The sequence below is a fragment of the Accipiter gentilis genome, chromosome 16 (genome assembly GCF_929443795.1).
Source record: "Accipiter gentilis chromosome 16, bAccGen1.1, whole genome shotgun sequence".
Classification (NCBI taxonomy): Eukaryota; Metazoa; Chordata; class Aves; order Accipitriformes; family Accipitridae; genus Astur; species Astur gentilis.
In genome coordinates, this window is record NC_064895.1 from 7,939,402 (window position 1) to 7,962,139 (window position 22,738).

The 22,738-nt window shown below is 39.9% G+C and overlaps 1 protein-coding gene across 2 annotated transcripts in view; it reads right to left on the reverse strand.

Moving 5' to 3' along the window:
• Nucleotides 1-1,022: 1,022 nt before the first annotated feature.
• DLGAP2 (DLG associated protein 2) overlaps nt 1,023-22,738 on the reverse strand; it is a 478,161-nt gene continuing 456,445 nt past the window's right edge. The window contains exons 10-16 of one of the 2 annotated variants that reach the window (XM_049818620.1): nt 22,117-22,137; nt 21,643-21,660; nt 19,442-19,527; nt 17,762-18,177; nt 9,390-9,481; nt 4,777-4,929; nt 1,023-2,419 (exon numbers count right to left, since the gene is read on the reverse strand). In XM_049818620.1, coding sequence (XP_049674577.1) covers nt 2,201-2,419; nt 4,777-4,929; nt 9,390-9,481; nt 17,762-18,177; nt 19,442-19,527; nt 21,643-21,660; nt 22,117-22,137 — 1,005 coding nt within the window. In that variant the 3' untranslated portion in view covers nt 1,023-2,200. The remainder of the gene's footprint in view (nt 2,420-4,776; nt 4,930-9,389; nt 9,482-17,761; nt 18,178-19,441; nt 19,528-21,642; nt 21,661-22,116; nt 22,138-22,738) is intronic. The other variant, XM_049818621.1, reaches the window with a different exon arrangement.

Below are 22,738 nucleotides of genomic sequence, written 5' to 3' on the forward strand. Positions count from 1 at the left end.
GATACAAGTTTTCAAGACTAAAGATGCCAGTGTCTGCAGGTACATTTCTATTTAAAATAGTACAACAAATATAGGAAGTAGCATCAATATTGTACACTACCTAGGATTCAGCTCTTTCCTTAATAGAAAATGCCTTGAAAACACGAGGGATGGGAAATATAATGTTTTCATCTATAGAAGAATATTTCTGGGATTTATTCTTTTTTTTTTTTTTTTGCATTTTTGAAGGATATACATTCGTCTTGGTTTTTGCTTCCAAATAAAGTTTAAGGCTACTTGGTAAAGTATATACCAGATATCAGGCTCAATTTACAGGGTTTTCTCCTCACAGAAACTTCTCAAAGCTTCATCTCTTAGGATGCCTATCTTGAAGCTAAACATGCTTTATCAGCTGTGCTCCAAAGACAGAACTCATGCTTAATACTGCACACTGTAGGAAAAAGAGAAGGAAAAGAAAACCAAAAAAAAACCCAAAAGAAATCAGATTTGAAGCAATGTCAGATCTGCATAACCTACGATACCTCATGTTTTCAGTCATCCGTCAGGCTTCAGGGTGGGTGGGTATTTGGATTTAAAGTGCTCATCAGGTGAAGAACCAAAGTGCTTGAGTATAATTAAATAGCTGTTCTGCCTATGGCTAAATACATTGCATTTGTTAAAGCAGGTAAACAGGGGATGCAGTAGTTGGGGCTGTCTGTCTCACTGGGTTCAGACTGTTTTGACCTAAAGTAGTGTTCAGTAGGATTCGAACCTTGGAATCGGGGGCTGTAGGTTACTCATCTTATTGCGTCTTCACCTGAAGACTTCTAAGTGCTGGGTTGCTCAGTTGGCTCTGGAAGGTAGGTGAAGTGGAATAATTCGGTCTTAATTTGTTTTAAATTAAAGCCTCTTGACTGTGGTAGTTACCACTTCTCTCTTCTGACAATGCGAGGCTTGAAAATATATTATTTTCCTTATACTCCATGGCTGGAAATCACTTATCTCGAGTCATGGTTTTTTTAATGTCTGAAGCAAGCAAGAAGCTTATTCTTGCCATAAATGATACTGCATAGAAAAATAGTTCTAAAAAAAAAAAATACAACTGTAAACCACAGTTCACCTTTACCTTAACATAACCATTTAAACTTAGATATACTTACCACTCACATTCATATTTCTTAAACTGTTTACAACATCACAACTGGCATTTTAAACAAGCAAGATTTTTTTTTTTTTTCTCAAGGATACCCTGGAAACTCAATTGATATAACATTTTGAGAGTTTGAAATATTACATGTAGCACAGCTCTTGAAATGAAAGAGAGAAGGTTTATAAAATAAATGTTAACACGTAAAAGAACTGTTAAAAATGCAATGAGTGTTCCAAAGGAGCGAGTATAACTTTTTCTTTACACATCTTGCTACAGAAGATCTAACTTTTTAAGGCTTCCGTTTTCCTTTCACCCATCACTCAAGTCCTCTTGCATTATAATTTTGCTTAGGTTTCAGAGTGTCGTTATACTGCTAACAGCAAACGTTTCTCAGTGGGCATTCCCACCACCACCACCAGACTTGAATGCTTCTTGGTTTCTGATGAACTTTGGAGTTTTAGTGGCTGGATATCCCTGTTCATCTCCAGAAACTTGACATGACATGAGAGGCCTAATGTTATTTTGCAGTAACAAAGATGAGAAGAGTGGCAGAGTGCATGGGTAAATATGTTAGCTGGGTTCTAGGAAAAGAAACTGGAGGTCAGAGAGATAAATGGGTTCTTTCTTTCCTGCTCTTTACATTTGTAGCACCTTCTACTTGGATTAGCTAATGCCTCTAGTGAATGGTGAGATGCACCCATTTATAGTTTGTTATTCTTATCCCTAATTATCACACATTTTATAAAAATATAAATAACAAAAAAAGTAAGCTGGGTTCCATCTCAAGAGGTGTTTCTTGTTGTCCTCTGAGAATATATTGGATAAGTCAGGTCTCAACAAGCCCTATCCATTGTAGCTGATAGTAAGTCAGACAATAAATACAAAAAGAAGTCGTTCTTGCGGTGAGCTCAGCAAATTCTGAGGAAATCAAAAGCATTCCACTGTGCTTATGGCACAAAGAACACAACAGCAAGGGCATATTTAGTGGAGAGAATGAGACAAAAATTACCAGGTAAGTGACAAACTGTACAAGCATTTTGTTTAAAAAAGGAACTCTGCAGCATTCTGTCTTTAAAGCCGGGTTTGAGCCTCTGGGATATATATCTCAATGCTGTCTGCACGCTCTGTGGCTGAATTCTGCCGGAAAGAGGCTGCTCTTTTAGCAGCCATTAGCCGTCTTCTAGCTTCTTGTCGCTGTCTGTCGGGTAGGTCCAGAGATTTTTCTCTTGTGATAGGGAATTTTCCTTTTGGGGGCTTCTTTGGTACAGGAGGAGGAACCTTTCTTTCTTCCTGCAATAGGGTATTAAAACTGAGGGTGAACTGCGTGCGGAAGGTTCTGTCAGCAGAGCATGCAAATCGAAGACATGAAATGCAAAATACTGGTTACGTACATCAAGCATGCTCAATTTGTGCTCTCCAATCAGCTGACTACTGGATTACATGAATAGCTATCCACGCTAGGGACACTGACAAACCCCTGTTGTTTCAGCAACCATTACAAATTCTGCAGTCTTATGCCTTAAAAAAGACTACGCTTCCTTCTACTGTCCTTGCAGGTATCCTGAACATGCAATCTGCGTACCTCACTTTCATACGAATTTGTTTAATTTTAGCTGACACATTGTTACATTCATTATAAACAGAAACACACACTGGCTCTCCAATAAGAATTCAGCGCATCTGTGTGGTCTGATCAAGTGAATAGACTGTCTAAGATTAGCAGGACAGGATTTTTAATTAAATTAATCATACTGAGTTTAGCCTCAGCTGGATATGAGATAGCAGCTGTGTATACATGTCTATTAGTTTAGTCTCCTCCATGAATTGCTAAATGGAAACATGCAAGCACCAACCAAAGGGAGAACATAGGCCTAATTGTTCTGCTTGCCAGCCTGGATGATTTTAAAGAAAATTATATTGAAGAATTATCAGATTATAAAGTGAGAGTCAGTAGATTTTGGTACAAAAGTAGCTGTAAATTGCGCTGCAGGTTTTAAATCAAGAACTGTTTTGAAGTATGAAATTGGTATTTTACTCCATTTAAAGACTGTGAAATATCATATAAGGGCCTGAAAAAGATCGTGTAGAATCACAGACTCACACAATAGTTTAGGTTGGAAAGGACTTCTGGAGGTGATCTCGTACAACCCCCATTCAAAGCCCACTTGAAATTAGATGCAACTTTGAAGTTAAAGCAGTTTTTTCAACATCATATTTAATACTAGACTGAATAGCCCCAAAGACGGAGACTCCACAACTTCATATGTATAGTAGTGTTACTATGATCGATCTTTCTGCTATATCCCTTCATATAGTAATAGTAATAGTCCAGAGTATGGGCTGTTCCTTATGGAGAACACAGTTAATATGATGCACAGCAGGATTCAAATAATACAAAAATCGAACTGATGCGCCTATGGTTTACAGACTCTTCATCGCTTGGTCTTTTTTTTTAAAACCTAATTCTAAGTCTACTACAAAAATGCGTTAGCCAAGCCTAAATAACTATGGTTATTTAAGAACATAGTTCTACATTCTCAACTCAACAGGAACAGTGCAGCAGCCTAAGATTCTATTCCCCATGACAGCCAGCTCTTCCAGTCTTTATTTTCTCTATTTCCTGTTTTCAGCCAGGAACATAAGGGCTCCATTCCTGTTGTCCCATCTTTTTTTTTCTTTTTTTTTTTGATCCACTTTTAGTTATTTCCCTCTTAGGAACATCACTGTTGCTGTCATGATAATAATTTCTTACTTCCAGTTGTCACTAGTAAGCAAGAGTTGCAAACTCACCATCCACCAACCAGTTGGCTGAAAATTAAAATCCAAGAGGAGCATGAAGAAATGAAAGAGTTGTCAAAATGCCTCCTAATTCCTCCCAAACCAAACAAGTATTCACCTGAGGCCAACAGTACTGACTCAAACCAAATGCTGTCTTCATCTGACTGATACAATAATCAGCAAGGACAGTGAGATAGTTAAGGTGAGGGATGGAGCTCTAGAAAGGGGAAAGGCAGTTTCAGAATTACATTGCTTTTGTGGGCAATTTGCCACATTTGGTTTGTAAGCATCGTGGCTGGGGTGTCTCCCAGGTGGTGGAGTTGCAGGGCAGAGGTGCAGGCAGTTTGCCAGGAATACTCTTTGTTCCCCCCAACTTCTGTGGGTCAAGCTTTAGTTTGATCTGAGCTATGTTTTGCCGCATGCTTTTATCTCGCTCCTGTTCTAGTATCAGTTGTGTCGTGCAGGCAGGATCGAACGCTGTTGGTGCTCAAGTTTGAGCTGCCCAAAATGTGGCAAAGTGCTGAGTTTACCTTGATTGAATTCTCGGGCTATTGTCCTTAGTCTGAATGAATCAGAACCTATTTCAGTTCTAGCCTTTAGAATGTGAATCCAAGTAATTTGAACAAAAAGTGTTATGGAGTGGACTAACGCAGAAAAAACCATTTTATTTGTTATACAATTCAGCTCAACATTGTTAAAAAGAAAAAAAACCCCTCACATCCGATGAAGGTTTTCGTGTATAAATTGAGCCATGCCAACTAGAAACTTTCTAGGGCTAGAAACCTATCGTGTTTCACTATTCTATTTAACACAAGGAGACCGCAAGACTGCAAATGGGGAGTAAATGGTATTGTCCACGGTCTGCTTACCTTCCTTTCAGGTGATTCTATTATTTTCCATTCATTGAGTTTCAACTGGTGCAGTTCATCAAACTTCATGCTGACGTCTTCAATTGAGAGCTGCAATAAGTCCCAGAAACCTGCTAGGTCCTGGGAAGTTGGTCTCGGCATGGCACTCGGGTCCTGTCACGCACAAAGGAGAGAGAGAATATGAATAGACCAGGAGGCTTTCAACAATGTGCTTTGAGGCAGGAAAGGCATCGCGCCAGATTACATCACTACAGCGCTGCTCAGTGCTAAGGCTATGCGTGCTTTACAGCTGGGAGCTGTGACTGGAAAGTTGTGCCTCCTACGCAACCCCAACGTGAATGAGTTGGATGTCATATGCGAGCCTTCCCGAATCCAGGCGGCACGGGAAGCTCCTTAGCACCATATGCTGTGCTGACCTGCATTTCTAAAAAGGAACAAGCTGACAGCCTCTGCCTGCTGATTATTAAAGGGAAAGGGAACGTGGTTCATATTCTAGCCAGCCTGAAGTCTTTCTGGTTAAAAATTACATTCACGATAGCTGATTAGAAGGCAAAACAACACCACGAAGGAGTTGTCAGCTTATGCTGAAGTCAATGTTTACATTGTCTTGCATTTTCAAATGTATATGTAAGGTATAAAGTTTTGATGCAGTTGGTAGGATTTTGTTCTCCAGAGAGCTGAATCACGCTCAGCGACTGGGAAGGCACTGCCCCTACGTACTGCAATGAAGTGGAGCTACGTGCACAAGACTTAATGGAGCAAACATTGGCGGTAACGATTAGCAAGATGACCCTCCATTTGACTATTAACCTGATGGCAATGCTGGATAAAAATTACATTAGAAGGTGGTATGCAGACTCTTAACCCTATGCTCTATGAGCATTGGTACTAGTTCAAGAAGACAGCTTTGTCACTTTAATGAAATGGGGCTTAACTGGTAAACACCTCTGCAAAGATGATGGAGAAATGTCTCTTCCCTTCCAGCCATTAAGATGGTCTACAGAATGGAGCTGGGAGAGATGAAGTCAAAATCAGGCCAAAGGGACTCTGGATGTCCCCCTTCCTGGGCAAAAGCTGTAATGACTAGTTTACTATGTTAGAAACACTGGTGGTATTGCTGAAGCAAGGCTCCGTGCTCCATCTTTTACAAACCTAGTGGACAAGGCATTTTAGATATTAAACACAACCCCACATAGCTGCCTAAAAACTGGGAGATAAGTCAGCATTTCTATTGAATTCCTCCCTTGAATCGCACATTTTTCTAGGGGTCTTAAACTAGGAATTGCTACTCCAACTTGGGTTTGCAGATGTCACTGTGGGAGCTCAGTGCCTGGAGCTGGGCATGACAACATCTACTGTCAACCATACGTAAACTCGTTTGGGAATCTGGGCCAAGAGCCAGCCTAAAAGCCTATCCACTTAGAAGTCTTCTTCGATAGAAGAAAGTCTCCTTTTCATAGGGAGCTTCAGGGACTTAACAGAACTGGCCGTATAAATTATAACGGACTTCTGGGAAACACGATACAACTCCAGATTAGTGTTCACTGAAAATGACTTAATTGGGTAGATCTCAATTTACTCCAAAAGCATTTAAAACTTATGTCAGTGGTATTAGTTACCCTACAGAGGTCAATATGTCAGGCTTCAGGAACCGACTCCCCGTGTGAAATTTGTCAGGACGGTCCCACAGCAATATATCTTAGATTGCAGTCTTTTCTCTCCAGCCTTGTGTCCTCAGTCCCTCTCCCCAGTTTCCTCTAAACTGCCATAAAATGATGCCACTCATTGAAATGCCTTCTGAATCAAGGCTAATTGCTCTTCTGTACCTTTGTTTGCCCCACTCTGCTCATCGTGTTTGGGACGATCGCAGCCTCCAGTGCGGCTGCTTGCGGAGGAGCGTGCGGTGCGTTGGCTGGACACAAGAGGGCTGCCTCCTGCTGCTATCGCTTATGGATCCACTGCCAACGGATAAATGCTAGCACAAATGATTACTATTACAGCTAACGAAGTTTTGAAAAGATTGGCTTAAACCTGTTTCTTCTCGGAAGCTGCTCATTTATTTGCATCTTATTTGGAATTCAGCTTTGCAGCCCTCCTTCTGAAGGAAGCCTAAAGCAAGCAAAAAGTACCTAGCTGGTGCTTGAGCCATTCTGCTTTTGCCTGCAACCATGACATGCTGAGCGATGATCTCACGAGCTGAGCAGGATCTGTGCTGACTAGGGAGTATAGAGGAGGACACTTCAAAGAAAAAACAGGGTGCTACAAGAGATAATGTGAATAATGCAGGAGGGAGTAGTTATTAATCAGTGATGGCTTTTTTCTAGCAGTTAGTGGGAACAGTACACTGTAGGAGATAGCCACCCAGATTCTTTAAAAAAAACTTCATCGAAGCTTGCATTTTTATGAATTTACCCTAAGTGAGAGGCTTTGGTAAGCAATCTTAACCCCAAGCATAATCAAATGTGTCCTTTGAAGTTCCCATGACCCTTTAGGTCCCATGACCCATAGGTGATGGGTGAGTTTCCTGGGTTAAATTTCAGTTTGAGTAAGTATATTCCTCTTCCTAAACCCTTGCTGCATTTCAAATTGGCAGAAGTAAACACAGTTGCTCTTTGTCCTACATTTATGCTTATTGCCGTTGAACACTGTTAGAGAAACTGCTGTGTGGTCACCCTGAAAGTGCGAGATGTTTTCGAGTGGGGGAACGCACTAACTGGCTGCTATCTGGAAGCGTTCCCGTGGGGCACCGAGATGCTGCCTTAGGAGCATATGGAAAGCTTGCTGTGGATATGTGCTAAGTGATGATTTAACAACAAACTCTATCCTTAGGCATAGTAAGAAAAGCCTCAAAACATGAATGAGCTAGAAGTCGAGTTCTGCAGTTGCTGCTTTCTGCAGAGCCCATTGCTGATTTAATGAAGCTGAAGAATATTCAAAGCCTAAATCTTCAGAATGCCATAAAGCTGCTATTATGGAGTTCAAAGGTTTATTATCTAAATAAGAAGGAGAGAAATAAAATCTTGCCAGTTTTTTGATTGTGTTTTCTGCAAAACTGTAGATTTCTTCTTGTGCTCCTATTGCTTTTGCAGTAATGACTTGTTCATGCTTCCAAACAGCTGACGGCCGTGCTGAGCAGGAGCTGCACTTGTTATCACAGCAATGCTCTCGAGCACAAGTGCTGGACCCACTTGAAGATAAATGAAGTGGAGTGGAGGTTAGGCTCTCCAAATCTTAGTTTGCATAGCTTAATCAATCAGGTAATGGAGGGCACTTTGAAATTTGCAGTGAGAAACTTTTAGACATTGATGAAGATTTCCTCCTTTTGCTGTGAAAAAAATGACTAGATAGGTAGCACATATGATGTATTTGATATTACAAATGTGGTCATCTCCTGCTTGCCTGGCTTTGCATATTTCCTCTGTCATTCTGTAACAGCTATTAAAATTCTTGTTTTGACAGAGTCTTTGAAGTGTATAATTGGATTCTTTCCTAATGAGGACCATATATCTTATCATTTTCTATCAGAAGGTAGGACATTTTTGGCATGACTTTCTCAGTAATATTTGATTGCAGGTTCAGGAATTCTGGATGCTTAACTTTATGGATGGAAAGTAGCAAGTAGGTCTCTGCAGAATGAATGTTTTGCCTTAAAAAGTTATGTGGCAAATACTAACAAGTAAAGAAACGTATCTAACCACACACAGAGGTCAAGTCTGCTGTTATGCACGCAATACAATTCAGCACTTCTAATATATGAGGTGTAGGGGCAGTCAAAAGGTGAAAGATACATTTGATTTTCGAGTGAGTCAATGAAAGGTATTCTACCACTAGCTGTAGCTAGAAGAATTACGTTCTTCTATTGATTAGTGTCATCTTGCCACAATGTTTGTATCACTGATGGCTGCTGTCATATTAATGAAGATAACATTTAGAATTGAATTAGTCTCTAATGAACTTCCAGAACAATAGCAGTGACTTTCATAAGTCATATACTGCATCTGTTCCTTTAGCCCTAGGACATCTTATATATAATTGGCAATGCAAATTATGAAACCCAATTTTATGAACATTATGTATATTCCCATTTCCAAGATCAGTCCTATTTTCAGGTACGTAGAAAGCTGGATCACATATTTTCTGCTATTCTGCTATTTTACCATTCTCCACTTACTGTAATGTGAAAAATTTCTCCTTTCTTATGAGAAATGTAGTTACTATTTTAGGGTATTACAAAAGTAAGCCATAATATTATGTCTCAGAAAACTTGCATTTGTTCCCTTCTCATTTTTTCTTTAATAAAGACATCAAAAAAAGAAAAGACAAAACACAGCCAGACTGAAATTACTGAAATTACATATTTGCTTTGACAAAAAAATGTACTAACACCATACTTAAGGATTAAGTTAAAAAAAGAAAAAAAAGGAGCAGTAAGATAAAATGTGAGACATGAAAATGACATTTCAGAATGCTACTGTTTGGATATACTACACTTGTTTCTGTTGTTGCCTTTGAAGTAAAAATACTATATTCTAAAATTTAAAGTTACATTTTGTGGAATATCTATGGATGAACAGCCTTAAACTCTTCAAGAATGGCCAGACATTGTGACTTACCAGATTTTGCTGACAAAGCCAATAAAATTGCTGGAATTTCTGAGACATGAGGAGCTGAGCGCTTCCAACAGCACTTCGGATCTTACCTAGGACTAAACATACACACAGGTTATTAGCAATAGGTGTCTTTTGGCAGTACATGCAAAATCCAGCTCAAAAAATATGTAGCTGAAATTACTGTTTATTTTATAAGGGAAGTAAATATTTGGTTTCGTTGCTTGTGATTATATACCTAAAATATTTTTGAAAAAGATGGAGGTACAGGAAAGCTCTGTGACAACTTACCCTTTGGAAATAACAAATGATATATTAATAACTCAGAACAGCTAACACTGTGTTTGCTTAAGGAAGTGGAAAAAACCAAGGGAATATAGACAGCTTCCTGAAGTGGGCATACATACATACATATGCTTTTAAGAACAGTCTTAAATTTCAAAGTAAATGACAGCCCCTTCCCCCCACATTTACATTTGCTCATGTAAATTGAAAGCTGTTGAAATCATCTTGCCTCAAGGACCAGTTAGGTGCCTGTTCCCTCTGATGTCAAAGGCAGCTTTACGTGTACCTTAGATAATATCTTCTGGTTCTGCAATCACGAATGACTTCACTGCGTTGTGTGGATGATCCCTGGGTGAGGTCTCTTTACCCTGTCTGTTCTGGGGGCAAGGTTAATACATTAAACTGTAACATAAGATACTCCTACCATAAGGATGAGATCCTCAGAGGAATCATGTCTGTGACACATGTCTTGGCACCCCCACTGGGAGTTACAGGTTGCCTATCCAGGGAAACACACAAAGTCCTAAGCACAGGAGCTTCAGTCCAAGTGGGACATAAGCGGGTGCTCCAGGACTTTGCTGAATCATGATCAGCCCCCCATGGTTCGCTGAGCTTTCCCCACTGTCAGTGTACTTGCCATTTACAGTGTGCATAAGCACTTGGGAAAGGGACCAGATTCATTTTACTTGACTTTGGTTCCAAGAGTCATCTGTCTAAATCAAAATTTCTGGATGCTCTGTATTCAGTAATCTGAGCTCACCAGCTCAGCTGTGTTAGGCACTTATTTTTAGATGAACTGAATCTTTTCCTGGAGATGCCTATTTCTTTCTATTGACTGGAGTGCCTAGGAAACTAACTTCTCCTGGACTCCCACATTTGCTGGGATAAATACCATACTTTGGTAGGTAGCAATATACTTTCCTTCCTACACCTCCTTCCTACACTTCCTTTCCTCCACATCCATCTCTATGCTGAAAAAGCAACAGTTTAAAAAGCATTATAAGCTGGGGTTTCAATGGAAGATTGATTTTACCTGGAGAATTTCCAGATCTGTAAATAATATTTAGGGTGAAGATAGAGGTAGGGGTAGGGATGAGACAGGAATTACTCTGACATCTTTTCATTCAATTTGAGGAAACCAAATTGATAATTCAAACAGGATGCAGGGGGTGGAATGAAGCTACAATAGCACAGAAGAACCGATCTGCAGCCTGTGACATAGAAAACATTAAACTCTGGCAGGGCTTAACATATTGTTGTTATTTAGAATAGGTATAGGAGGGGACTGAGTGGCATGTGAAAACAGTATCTTGGTAGTAGGTATCACATTTTAATTCTGCTTTCTCTAGACCAGTGAAACATCTGCTTAATCACAAACAGCAGCGAGAGATAATTTGGAAGTTTTAGGCTCCAGTTGTGGAAACACACAAACTCTGTAACTTTAAAAGCATGTGTTAATATATAGAGCTGGGGTTCTCAAATTCTACTCCATTTTCTGTTAGGTGAACAGTACAGCTGCGCCACAACACTGAATTAAACAGCAGTATGCATAATTCATCAGTCCCGTGTGGCACCCATTTGTGAAAGGGTTAAGTGGTTCAAGGGCTGCATGAGTAATTCACTGGGGTTTTGTTTTTGTTTTGTTGGCCAAATGAAAAAAAGCATTTTAATTGGTTTGGGGTTTTTGATCACCAAAACCCTCGCTTTCCTCTAAGGAGTTATTGGCACATGGAAAGCAATGTTTTGGGTGTTAAAACCTGAACAAACATACAAAAAAAACTAAAAAAAGAGAAATGTTTCATTTGATCTGAAACAAATTGCTTTAATTTAGTTGTCAGCATTTTTAATAAAGGCAAAGACTTAAGTGGCAAACAGCCTTGTATCCTTCTTTTCCCTCGGTGCTCGGTAGCTCAGGACATAAGACAAACTCGCAGTGTCATCAGGTTGGAGTCCCTTCTTTGCCAGGGTGGGGAATTGTGCTGTAGCAGGTGCCTGACATCGCCTATTCCATTCTATGTTCAGCTGTTCACTGGGCAGAAAGAGAGTGAGGATGGTTCTGTAGGCTGTAGTGCTTGTCTCATAGTGAGTAAAGTTGTTTCAGTTTCCTCTGCTGAATTTTATAGTTCATGGCTCAAATATACAGTTTGAGTAAGGGCATTGGTTTTAGTCCTACTGCAGAAATGCAGACATATTTTCTAGTGAATCTCACAGTTACCCCGACCCTGTATTAAACAAACATTTATCTTCATTATCCAGAAGGATCACGTCAACAAGCATTGGTGGTTTAAAGCCCAGTCAGACCAGACAAGACTTAGGCACTGGCAATGCAGCTTTTTGGTGTGATACGCATCTGTTGGGGATGTAAGACAGTGGCTCTGGGCTACTCGCGTGTGTCACTGAGTCAGAGTGGTGAATACACGTGTGTAATTACAGCCCTACCATTTACAAAAGATCTAACTCTATTTCCATTTCAATAAGTAAATCAGACGTAATAAAACATAGAAGTTAGATCTCTCATATTCATGCTACTCTGCTTTGCTGTAATTAAATTAAAGTATTAAAACACTTCAACTCATAATCTTTAGCACAATATTAATAGACAGCCAAAGCCTTGTTATTAATTTCATGCATTGGGGAATTATTCTGATGAGTGCAGATTGATTATCTCCATGAAAGAATGATGAATGTTAGAGACTGGAGAGATTGAGATGTTTGGTGATGCTTAGAAAATTTTGCCTGAAAATAAATGATGATAAAATCTACCAACACACATAAATATATATAATTTTCATATAATCCATACACCTCCCTCCATTAAGATAATGTTATATTTACTTGAATGTCAGGAAAGAGTCACGCAACCTTAATTCTGCTCCCTGAAGCGTATGACGCACTCCATTTTTGTTGGGTGGTCCTGTATGGCTTCTACTCTCAAGACATACAAAACCCTGACCATGACTTCAGTAGAAGCAGACTCAAGATTTATGCCCTGGATAGAGATTGTGTAAATTGCCTGTATACAACATGCACAATTAACACAATGGTGTCTTTTCCCCATAATAAGCATATTACAAAACTGCAAGTAATATATATGTGTTGTATTGCTTGAGAAATGCTACAAAATCTTGCAGTTGAAAATGGTTTCATATCACAAAGGTCGAGGGGGAGAAGTCGGATCTATATTGATGAAACCGAGATTATAGTCTGATGCTGTAACTCCATTCTTGACAGGTTAAAAGCTTTGCTCAGTTGTGCCACTGCCGCACCAGCAATGAGAAACTACTAACAATCAATCTGCTTCTGGCATTCATTACTGTTTATTTAAATGATGTGTTTTAATTTAAATTTTCATTCCATTTGATTGTTCCATTTTTTTTCTATACTCATAAATAAATTGCTCCACAAACAATCTGAGAAGATATGCCTGGAAAAATATTGAAACTGGCATTCAGTTCATCCTCCTAACTCAAAGCAGGGCATGGTATTTGTCTGATCTCTAAACCTAAATTAGTAATCTTCAGAAATATGTCTTTTTGACTATCAACACAGCAGGTAGGCATAATAATAAATGTATTCTGTTCAGAGTGAGGTGACATTTTAGGACAGCACAGCTACCAGTTGGCAGTGCTCTGGAGGGTAGGTATGGGATTCTTGTGCACCAAGTGGGACTCGGTCCAAATTTGTTTTTTACCTCAATGGAGCTGAGTTCGAAGAGCAGAAAATTTGAGCAGAACAATACAAACGCTAGGAGGAATTCTTGGGTTCCACACTATGGAACTGTCTTTTATTGACTTTAAAGACTGGTTTCAGGGCAATTAAGACATTCTGTAGTCATTCACAACATCCCAAATGTAAATTTCAATAGTTCCTGAAGGATAGGTTTGTGAAAAGCATTAGGAAATTATGTCAGTAATTTCTCTTTGGTTAAAGGATAACCCATATTTGGTCAAACACCTAAGAAAGCTTTTATGGATGATTAATTGATGAATATACTAAATTAAATTGGTTGTGAGGGTTTCGGGGTTTTTTTTTGGTTTGTTTTTTTTTTTTTTTTTTTTTTTCCAAAGTATGGGAGATTTAACTCTATGTTTTCTGTTACTATTCGGCCATGTTAGTAAAGCCCATGCAGTACCGTGGAAATACCAGCCAGAGGATTAGTAAGGACCCATGGAATGAAGGGCTAAGGGGAGAATAGGGTGATATTTTGAGCTCTCGCTCTCTCTAACACTTTTTTTCCCCCACTAGAGATCACTTCACTACGTAGCTCTGCCAGCAGAGCTCCCAACCACGATGCAAAAGATACCAGCGACACCACCTTTTTTGCTGGCATAGTTTATCCTATAGTGAATTTTTTTGCACCTGTCTTAGGATTTTTATATGAGTGGCTGCTCTCCATTTGACTTGCGTACTGAAATATTCCAGCGGCCAAGCATGTGGGACTCGGAAGCCCCGAATGTCTTCTGCCTCCCTCTGCCAGACGTTGCCTGCAAGCGGTGGGCAGCGGCTGCGGCTCCCCGCCGGGCTCGCCTGCTCTCCCCCACCCGCGCTGGTCTCCTTGCTCCCATCACAGAGCTCACGGGCGGCAGAGTCCTGGCCCTCTTGGTCTTCAATAGCTTTGTGACAATTGAGAGTGTTTTTCTTGTCATCACCTACACACCGGTAATAGCCAAACACAATTTTCAGGGTGTAAAACTGAAACTCCAGTCAGCACCCCTGAGAAACACATATCTTTGCTTGAAGGCACCCTGCTAGTGCAAATGATCAGATGACTTACCCTGGGAACAGTTACAGCCACATATATATTTTATATGCCTATCTATATATGTTATAATAAACACTGAGAACGCAAATAACTGCCCCCGCGAAGAATATATGAACTTTGCAGAGACTCCAAAATACAATTTGTGGCAACTGACCAAATAAATAAATTCTGTGAAGAGAGGTTATTTTTGCTGCAGTGATTATCTTCTCCCTTTCTAAGACCTGATGAGTGAAGTTCTTAAAACAACATTATGGGAGAAAAGCTACAGTGAAAGAAAAAAATCAATACAGCAATCAGACAGCTTTCTGTGATCTCAGGGCTATTGTGTTAACGCAGAAAATGAAATTGTTTTCTAAAATGCAGTTCTATTTTAACTCTTCCTGTGATTAAAACAAAATAGAAATGGTATCATAAACACAGCCTTCTCCTACGAGATGCAAAGCTGTATTTGGTCTTCAGGTACAATTAATATACCCAGGCCAAAAATAAATGATTCAGCATTAACAATGACAGTTTGAATGCACAAACTTTGCTGTGAAGTGTTTTGGGAATAGTAGCTCCTGCTGGAAGACGGAAAAACATATTCAGTTGTTTTCTGGCTCCTCCATTTGCCTATATTTTCTTCAGGGAACTGCCAAATGCTTAAATATGTCAAGATACCTTTCATGCTGGGATATCATTAAACTTTAGTTCTTGTGGATAGATACCTTTCAACCTCCATAGCTCAAACTGGGGATACAAAATGTGTTAAAGACTCAACAGGAAAAAAATTATTCACACTGAAATTTTAAAATGCTGTGAAGCTCATTCCCTCAGAGAAAAGAATTCTTTGATAACTTCCTTTTACTTGATGTAAGCTATAGTAGCTGAAGGGATACCGTTTCAAAAATAATGTAATTTAGAAATATTTGAGGAAGATCTCTTGAAATGAGTCACATAAAATGGAAAACTGGAAGTCTGGGTGTCACTTTTGTCAATCTGCTGAAGGCAAACATCTGATTTTGCATACGCTATATAGATCTATTCCATAATAATTTCTCTAACCTATTAGGGAGGTCAAAATGTTCCCCCAAACACAAACAATTAGCCCATTTTGGTTAGTTTAAAAAGGGGATTTCAAGGGTCAGTTTCAGTTGTGTTTAAGCAACTTTGTATCAGGGAATTGCTCTTTCTTTTTCTCTTAGAGAGTAAAGTCACTCTGCAAATGGGGAATCATAAAATCCTGATATTCTGTTTTGTTTTCTGAGTGAAATGTTCCAGGTTAAAATGGTGTCACAAACTCCAAATATTATTAAAAACCACTGAAGTCCAATTTGTCTTCATGTCCTCTCTACAATTTACTGAAAACTATCTTCCTAATTGCCGTTTCCCTGTGCAGCAAGGTGTTTCAGAGTATTTCTGGACTGCAAGAGCACAGCTTCACATGGTGGGAGGGAATGGGTAGTCAGCTAAAATCAGCTCCTCCAAGTTTTCCTAACACAGTACACAGCTTTATATTCCAGAGAATAACACCGCTGACTCCCTATCCGTGTCTCCGAGTGAGAAAGGAGTACTGACGCGAGAATGTTTCCACTGCTCATTTCATGTGGTTGCAGATTTGATTAGGGCTGTGCACGAGGAAGACCTTGCAGAGAGAGGAGGTAGGAAAAGTCCAGCCCTTGCCTGCAGACTCCTCGCTGGCCTGCTAGGGAAAGTAGAGGGGATAACTCCTCATGCGCTTCTCCCTTTTTCTCCCCAATAATTTTACTCTTTCCAAAGAGATTTAAGTCTTGCTCTTTGAACTTCTGCTTCAGATCGTAAGCGCTGGCATCCCCACATCAGTAACAGGCAACCTTGGAAGCAGGTGCTTTGGGATGCTTAATGATGGCAGAGAAATGTCAGTATTCAGCAGTGCAAAGATTTGGGGAATTGAAAAATAAGACATATATGGTAAAAAGTATTAAAAAAAATAACCATTATAAAAGAAGGCTTGGAAATTCTCACACAGGCTAAGCCAAGAAAAATATTTTATTATTCAAACTTTAACAGCCCCTAGGAGGGTATTAAAGTCTTCACCGTATCAGTGCAAAGGGAAAATTCTCAGCTCAGCTCTGCCATGATGAAAATAAGGACAAAACCCTACACTCCAGAAAGCTCTGAAGGAAGAAAACCAGCCTTATGCTCTTCCCCACCCCAAATCCTATGTTGTTACTTGGCAGACTTGTGCACAATATAGTGGAGATATATGACAGTAACATAAAAAATGATGAGGTAAAAACGTAGACATTCTTTCTTTTGAAAAGGTCAGTGCAAGAAATAAATAGAAATTGGCCTTTTAGTCGCCAGGCAGGCCTGGCCCAAGACCTGAGGATAGATCATAGCAGAGCTCATTGAGGGGGAAAGAAGAGGATGAGGAAAGAGTATTCAGAGGCGATGGTGAGATTTGTGAGAGTGCTGGAAAAGATGCTACTAAGAAAACTTAATATGAACTAATTTGTGATCTGAGAAAATCTCAGCTGAGACAATAATTCAGATTGGCAGGGATTGAAATATTTATAAAACTGAGCCCGAAGAACAAGGATAATTGACCTCAGAGGGAATCACAGGGAGCTGGCGACTGAGTGCTAGGACCACTTTGATATATTACTATCATTAGTGCTGGCTTGGATCTTGTTCCAAAATAGTCTACATTATTTTTCACTTTATCCCATCACTCCTTTCAAGTTGTCCACAGGACGTGAGAGAATAATAATGATTCTTGACAAAATTGTAACAAGAACATGCAGCTGAACTATCTAATAGTGCATACGCCGGTGTAACTGCAGAAGTGCTTTAACTATTGTTCTTGCCTACTCCTTTCTGTTCTTCCAACAGACCCTTTATGATAGGCCAAAGTGCCTGTAAAGGAATGAAAACATTTGAAAAATGACTGTTCATTAATAAGATGCAAATTCTCAGGTTTCAGGAAAATGGCAAAAAGATGTTCACATAGGACCACCTTGCATGCTCTGGCAAAGGGTCAGGCATTGGAGCCATAGAAGTGAGTGGGAAGAATGTGTCAGAGTTGGAGCTGTGGATGGAGCTATTGCACCATTTGAGCCACATCTAATACCAGGGTGTGATTCTGCACTTGACTCTAGAGTTGGGTCCTCAACTACTTCTACAAAACCTTACTCTGGGAAATGCCAACTTGCACAGTCAGTTGCAGGACAGAGGTCTTGTATCTAATGGTTCTGCAGAGTGTCTTTGGTACTACAGAATGAGTAAGGAGAAACTACAGAACACAACTCTATCCTAACAGATTTCTTATTTTAGCAGACATCTATAAGAAAAGATACTTAAATGTTCTTACTTTCTTCAGAAAGATCATTTTCTTCTGCTTCTCTTTCCATTTCTTTACACCATCCTTCCATTCTCTTAGTTTCAGTATGTAGCAACTTCATAAACCAAGATCCGTCCCGTCGACAAGGAGACATTCGACCAGTCTCTACTGTCTCAATGGCTGGCTCTAGCCAGGGTTCTGGTGGTGGAAGGTTTGAGGTGTCAACTGGGGTCCTATAATCTTCTCTGTAACTGAACAGTCCCTGTGTCCGTACAGTTCTCACTGCGCTGTATTGGGTGGGCGTGCTGGGCTCCGAGTGCTGCTGGAACGACGAGCCAAACTGAAGTCCCTTGTCCTCCATGGTGATGTGTCCTGGAAAGCCCTCCAGCTCCAGGTCAGCCTGGACAGCTGCTGTTACGCTGTTTGAGCGCTTGAATCGTCCGTGTCTTGGTGAAGAGGGAAGAAAGAAAAGAGATTAAGCCATATAAATACATATGTGATTGTACAGAGGCACAGAATAATGTCTCAGTGAATGGATTCTGGTTTTCTCCCTGGACTTCATGTTACTTTTTTTTTCTTTGTGCATATCTGACTAAAATAAGATAGTGGGTAACAACAGAGAGGGAAACCAGTGGGTAACAACAGAGAGAGAAACCAAAATGCATCGTGGCGTCATTGATCTGAGCAAAGATACAAAAGAAAATAATTTAAATTCTCGCTGGAAGCAAATATTGATTTATTATCATACTAAAAAATACCATGTTTCATTACTAAATGAACTGGAAATAGCTGGCAGAACTGCAGGGTTACATCTCCTGATAGAAGTCTGTAAAGTACATGCATAAAAAAATTTCAAATATTAAGAATTGTAATTAGATAAAATCTGAAAATCTGCTAAGTTAGGACTGTTGAGAATCCTTTAATAAATGAAAAATAGCAGCAGCAGGTTTAAGACCATGGTATTTTTTACTTGCCTCATGGGATGGCCATTAAATGTTGATTTTCTATTGTGATATGCCACCAAATAATGACATTTTAGAAAAGCTTTATGTTAAAAAGTTAGGTAGAGAAGCAAAGATTATTTGTGAAATCTTTTCACATCTGAGCCTATCGTTTCACATTACTTCTAGTCAATGATGGTAAAAGGCAATTAGCGGCCAGATATTGTCTGACAGCTGCCGTGAAATGAGATAATGGTCCCAGTCCAGTACCGAAGAGACAGCGCCTGCCAGGGATAACCTGTGGGTTAGTACATTGACCTGCAGTTTTACAAAGCTAGAGGAGGACTGAACAAGTGTAAAAGCTGATTCTAGTTCAGGATAAAGGTACCATGGGTTGCATCTTAACCATTATATCCCCCTGTGTGGACTGGGAAAACCTGGATCAGCATAAAGGGTCCTATCAAAGGAAGAGTATTCCAATATACAGTGCTCTGTATTTGTTCTGCCGATAATGAAACTATATTAATCCACTACTTCAATTTAAAATTTTCACTTTCTTCCCTCCAATTAAAAACCGGAAAGGTAACTAAATATTAAGCAACTGCTAAGTAATCTCTACAAATTTTACCAAATGACCAGCATGCATATAAGAAATTCCGCTTTGTGAATTACTTAGGGGCAGCACTTGCCAGATGTTTGTTATTAACTCTGTTTACAAATGTGCGTTGTGTTATAAAAGACTACAGATTTTTGTACATGCTTGAATTACCGTTTTTCATCTTCCACTTGTACTCCAACAGAGTGGTATTCCCGTAGGCCTCTGCTTTCAGTATCAGAATCAGTTGCTGTTTCCACCTAATTCAACACAAAAGATACATCTGCAGAGCAAGCACCGACAACTCAGCACCATTTCTAATTGCACTCATTCAAAATTAATTATATATTTCTGTTCTTACTGCTAAGAAATACCTAGCACAGCAAAATAAATGAAATAGGTGTTAGCCTGGTATCGTTGTTTTGGTACTATGTTTTATAAAGCTTTGCACAAGTACTTCTGTTCTGCCATGTAATTCCCTATTTCAAACCTAAGCAGATGCAATTACTCAGTTCAGTGGAAGCAGTGAGTAAGCTTGGTCTGGAAGAGCTGTTCTTAGAATGAGGAATCCACAGGATAGCCCCTTTTTATATTATTATAAAACAGTCTCATTATAGTCCTTGATTTACAAAATAAAATAAAATCTCAAGTAGCCCGATAAACTTGCAAGTGATAAAAAGAAATGCTGCAATGAAATTTTATCGACAACTACATTGACAAATACAGAACCATTTAAATGATGTGAAGGATACAGCAGAATGCCATATGTCACTGTTTTTAATAACGTGGTTCTGAAAATGCTATATCAAGCAAGTAATTTATGCACTTTTTATAGTATTCCCATCTGAAATACACTTACCGAAATATATTCACAGTAGTTTTCTTCATAACTGAGACCACATTGCTTTTGCAAGTTTCTGTGGGATTTTATGTAACACTCCCCACCACCACACCACCCCCAAGTCTTTGACACAGACATAGCGAGTGCTGCAGTATGCAAATTATACTGAATCAAGGGAGAGTTAGGAAAAAAGAAAAAGAGTAGAACTGGTTTTTCCTTTTGAATGATATTTTCACTGTTAAACAAAAAAAGATAATATCAGCAACCAGTTTTTCAATACGTATACTCCTTGTGTGAATTCAAAGAGTATATCCTATGATGAAGACAAGATAACTTTTCCCCTTGCAGCAGTCGTGGGCACCTCTGGAAGGAGCCCAATGGCCTTTACAGTTGTCTCTTAGCTGTACAGACCTGATCCCCCCAGTCTCTGGAAGGATCCAGAGAGAAGGGGGAAGGAAGGGTGGGAAGTGAATGTACATGTGGACTATACTTCTTGAAGAAGCCAGTTGCTGGTAACTTCTTTTTCCATCTTCAAGCCATAGCTCCATGTACATTTGTATGGAAGGGAATTCCAGCCAGTAATCAGTACACATTTGTATTTACCTGAGTGTGGGTCTTGGAGAAGCTCATGAAAACAGCTAGTGCCGAACCCTTTAGTAAACGTTAATGGCATGCTTGAACTGTACAGCAAAGCATCAGGCACAGGTTTGCCAAAAGCTCCAGGTATCAGTGTGGCAACTGTCAGGAAAGACACATTTCCCAGTAATTGCACTTATTCTGCATGAGGTCTAGGGAAAGCGTGTGCTGCTGTCTTTTTCCACCTTGGCAGTTGCATGGAAGCTGGCTATATTCACTTGGACGGGCAGCGCATTGAGAGAACTAAGATATCAGACTTGGTAACAGTCTCCAGGATTTGGTGTTGTCAGTATAAAAAGAAAGATCCTTCTTGATGTTGGCAGTGAAAAAAAGCCTCAACCACAGAGGTAGGCAGCTTGGGGAAAAAAATCCCCACAACAACCAATCAAAAACCAGGCAAGCTGGTTTCCTAGTTAAGGTGGGTCTTGGCTGCAAGATGGGTGAGAAAGCTTAAGCTGTACTTGGAGGTCGCCCTCTCCTGAAAGAACATTGCTATAAGTAGAACAGCCATAAGGTCCAGTTTCTTAGCGCAAGAGAGATCTATCAGGAAAGACACCCTTATTGATAGCAAAGAAGGGTCAAAAAGAGTCATGAATAATAAGTTCAAGTCTCAGTGAGGGACCAGGCACTCACCTAGCCCTTTTGGGGATGTGAGAAAATCTGCATATAAAACATCTTCATTAGAGACAGGTGAGCAGAAATCAATTAACTGGGCCAAGAATGAGATACTCATCTAGCCTGTTGGAGAGGAGCAGAGAGGCAAGTTACACTTGACTACAGTGATGAGAGCTCAGGCAAATATGCATAGACATGTTTTGAAAAGCAAAGTCAACTTATTGTCAAAGGGAGAACAGATGGTAGGTAGTGAATAAAAGCAGATAACACAAAATGCTTAGACTGCGGCTCTTGGGTGTGCCTGTATGAGTGCTAGCAGGAAGATGATGTCCAAGGTGGAGAAACATTTTCTGGAGGAAGGCTTTTGATGTTGAAATCCATAGCAACATCTGGAGTGGTCAGGAAGTCTAAACTGTTGCTAAGAGGTACGGTACTAGGCTTCATCCCCAAAGCAACCAGAGTCAGCATTAAAACACATAATTTAGGAACTTACTGAGTTTAAACTACAATAAATAGTGCCATCAAAGGGAATGTCTTCAACTAGGGATTTCGTCTCCTACTGGAGATATGAAAATTGGAAGATCTTGTTAAAGTTGCAGACCATGGCCTTCGAAGCCATATCTGATGTATCACGTAACACCTGTGAAAAAGCCAGAGAAGTTATCTTGATCTCAGATAGAGTCACTATAAAGCACTCGTTGGAGGAAGCGAGTTACAAAGGAGACTCTCATTTCTGTTATTAAAGAACAGAAAGCACTTGGTAGTTTGGAAAGTGACGCTGGAGGGATGCTTAAGACCATGATCTCAAAATCAAGATTTCTTCCTATGTTCAGAAGATGCAGGTAGTAGGTGATAGTGATATAGGAAATTTGATCTCCTGAGCATTTCCAGTCTGTTGTCTTGGTAGTGAACAGGCAGGAGACAGGTAATTACCAGGGAATATTAGTGGATTTCATCGTGGCCTTACAGACTTAGCAAAGATAGTCAGATATCTGGTAGTGCTGACGTCAGGTTATAGGAACACTCAGTTTCATGCGTTTTCCAAGAGGGCCTACAGAAAAGATGGGGAGGGACTCTTTATTAGGGAATATAGTGGTAGGACAAGGGGTAATGGTTTTAAACTGAGAGAGGGTATATTTAGGTTAGATATTAGGAAGAAATTCTTTACCGTGAAGGTGGTGAGACACAGGAACAGGTTGCCCAGAGAAGTTGTGGATGTCCCTCCCTGGCAGTGTTCAAGGCCAGGTTGGATGGGGCTTGGAGCAACCTGGGCTAGTGGAAGGTGTCCCTGCCCATGGCAGGGGGGTTGGAACTAGATGATCTTTAAGGTCCCTTCCAACCCAAACCATTCTGTGATTCTATTGTGTTCTATGATTCTA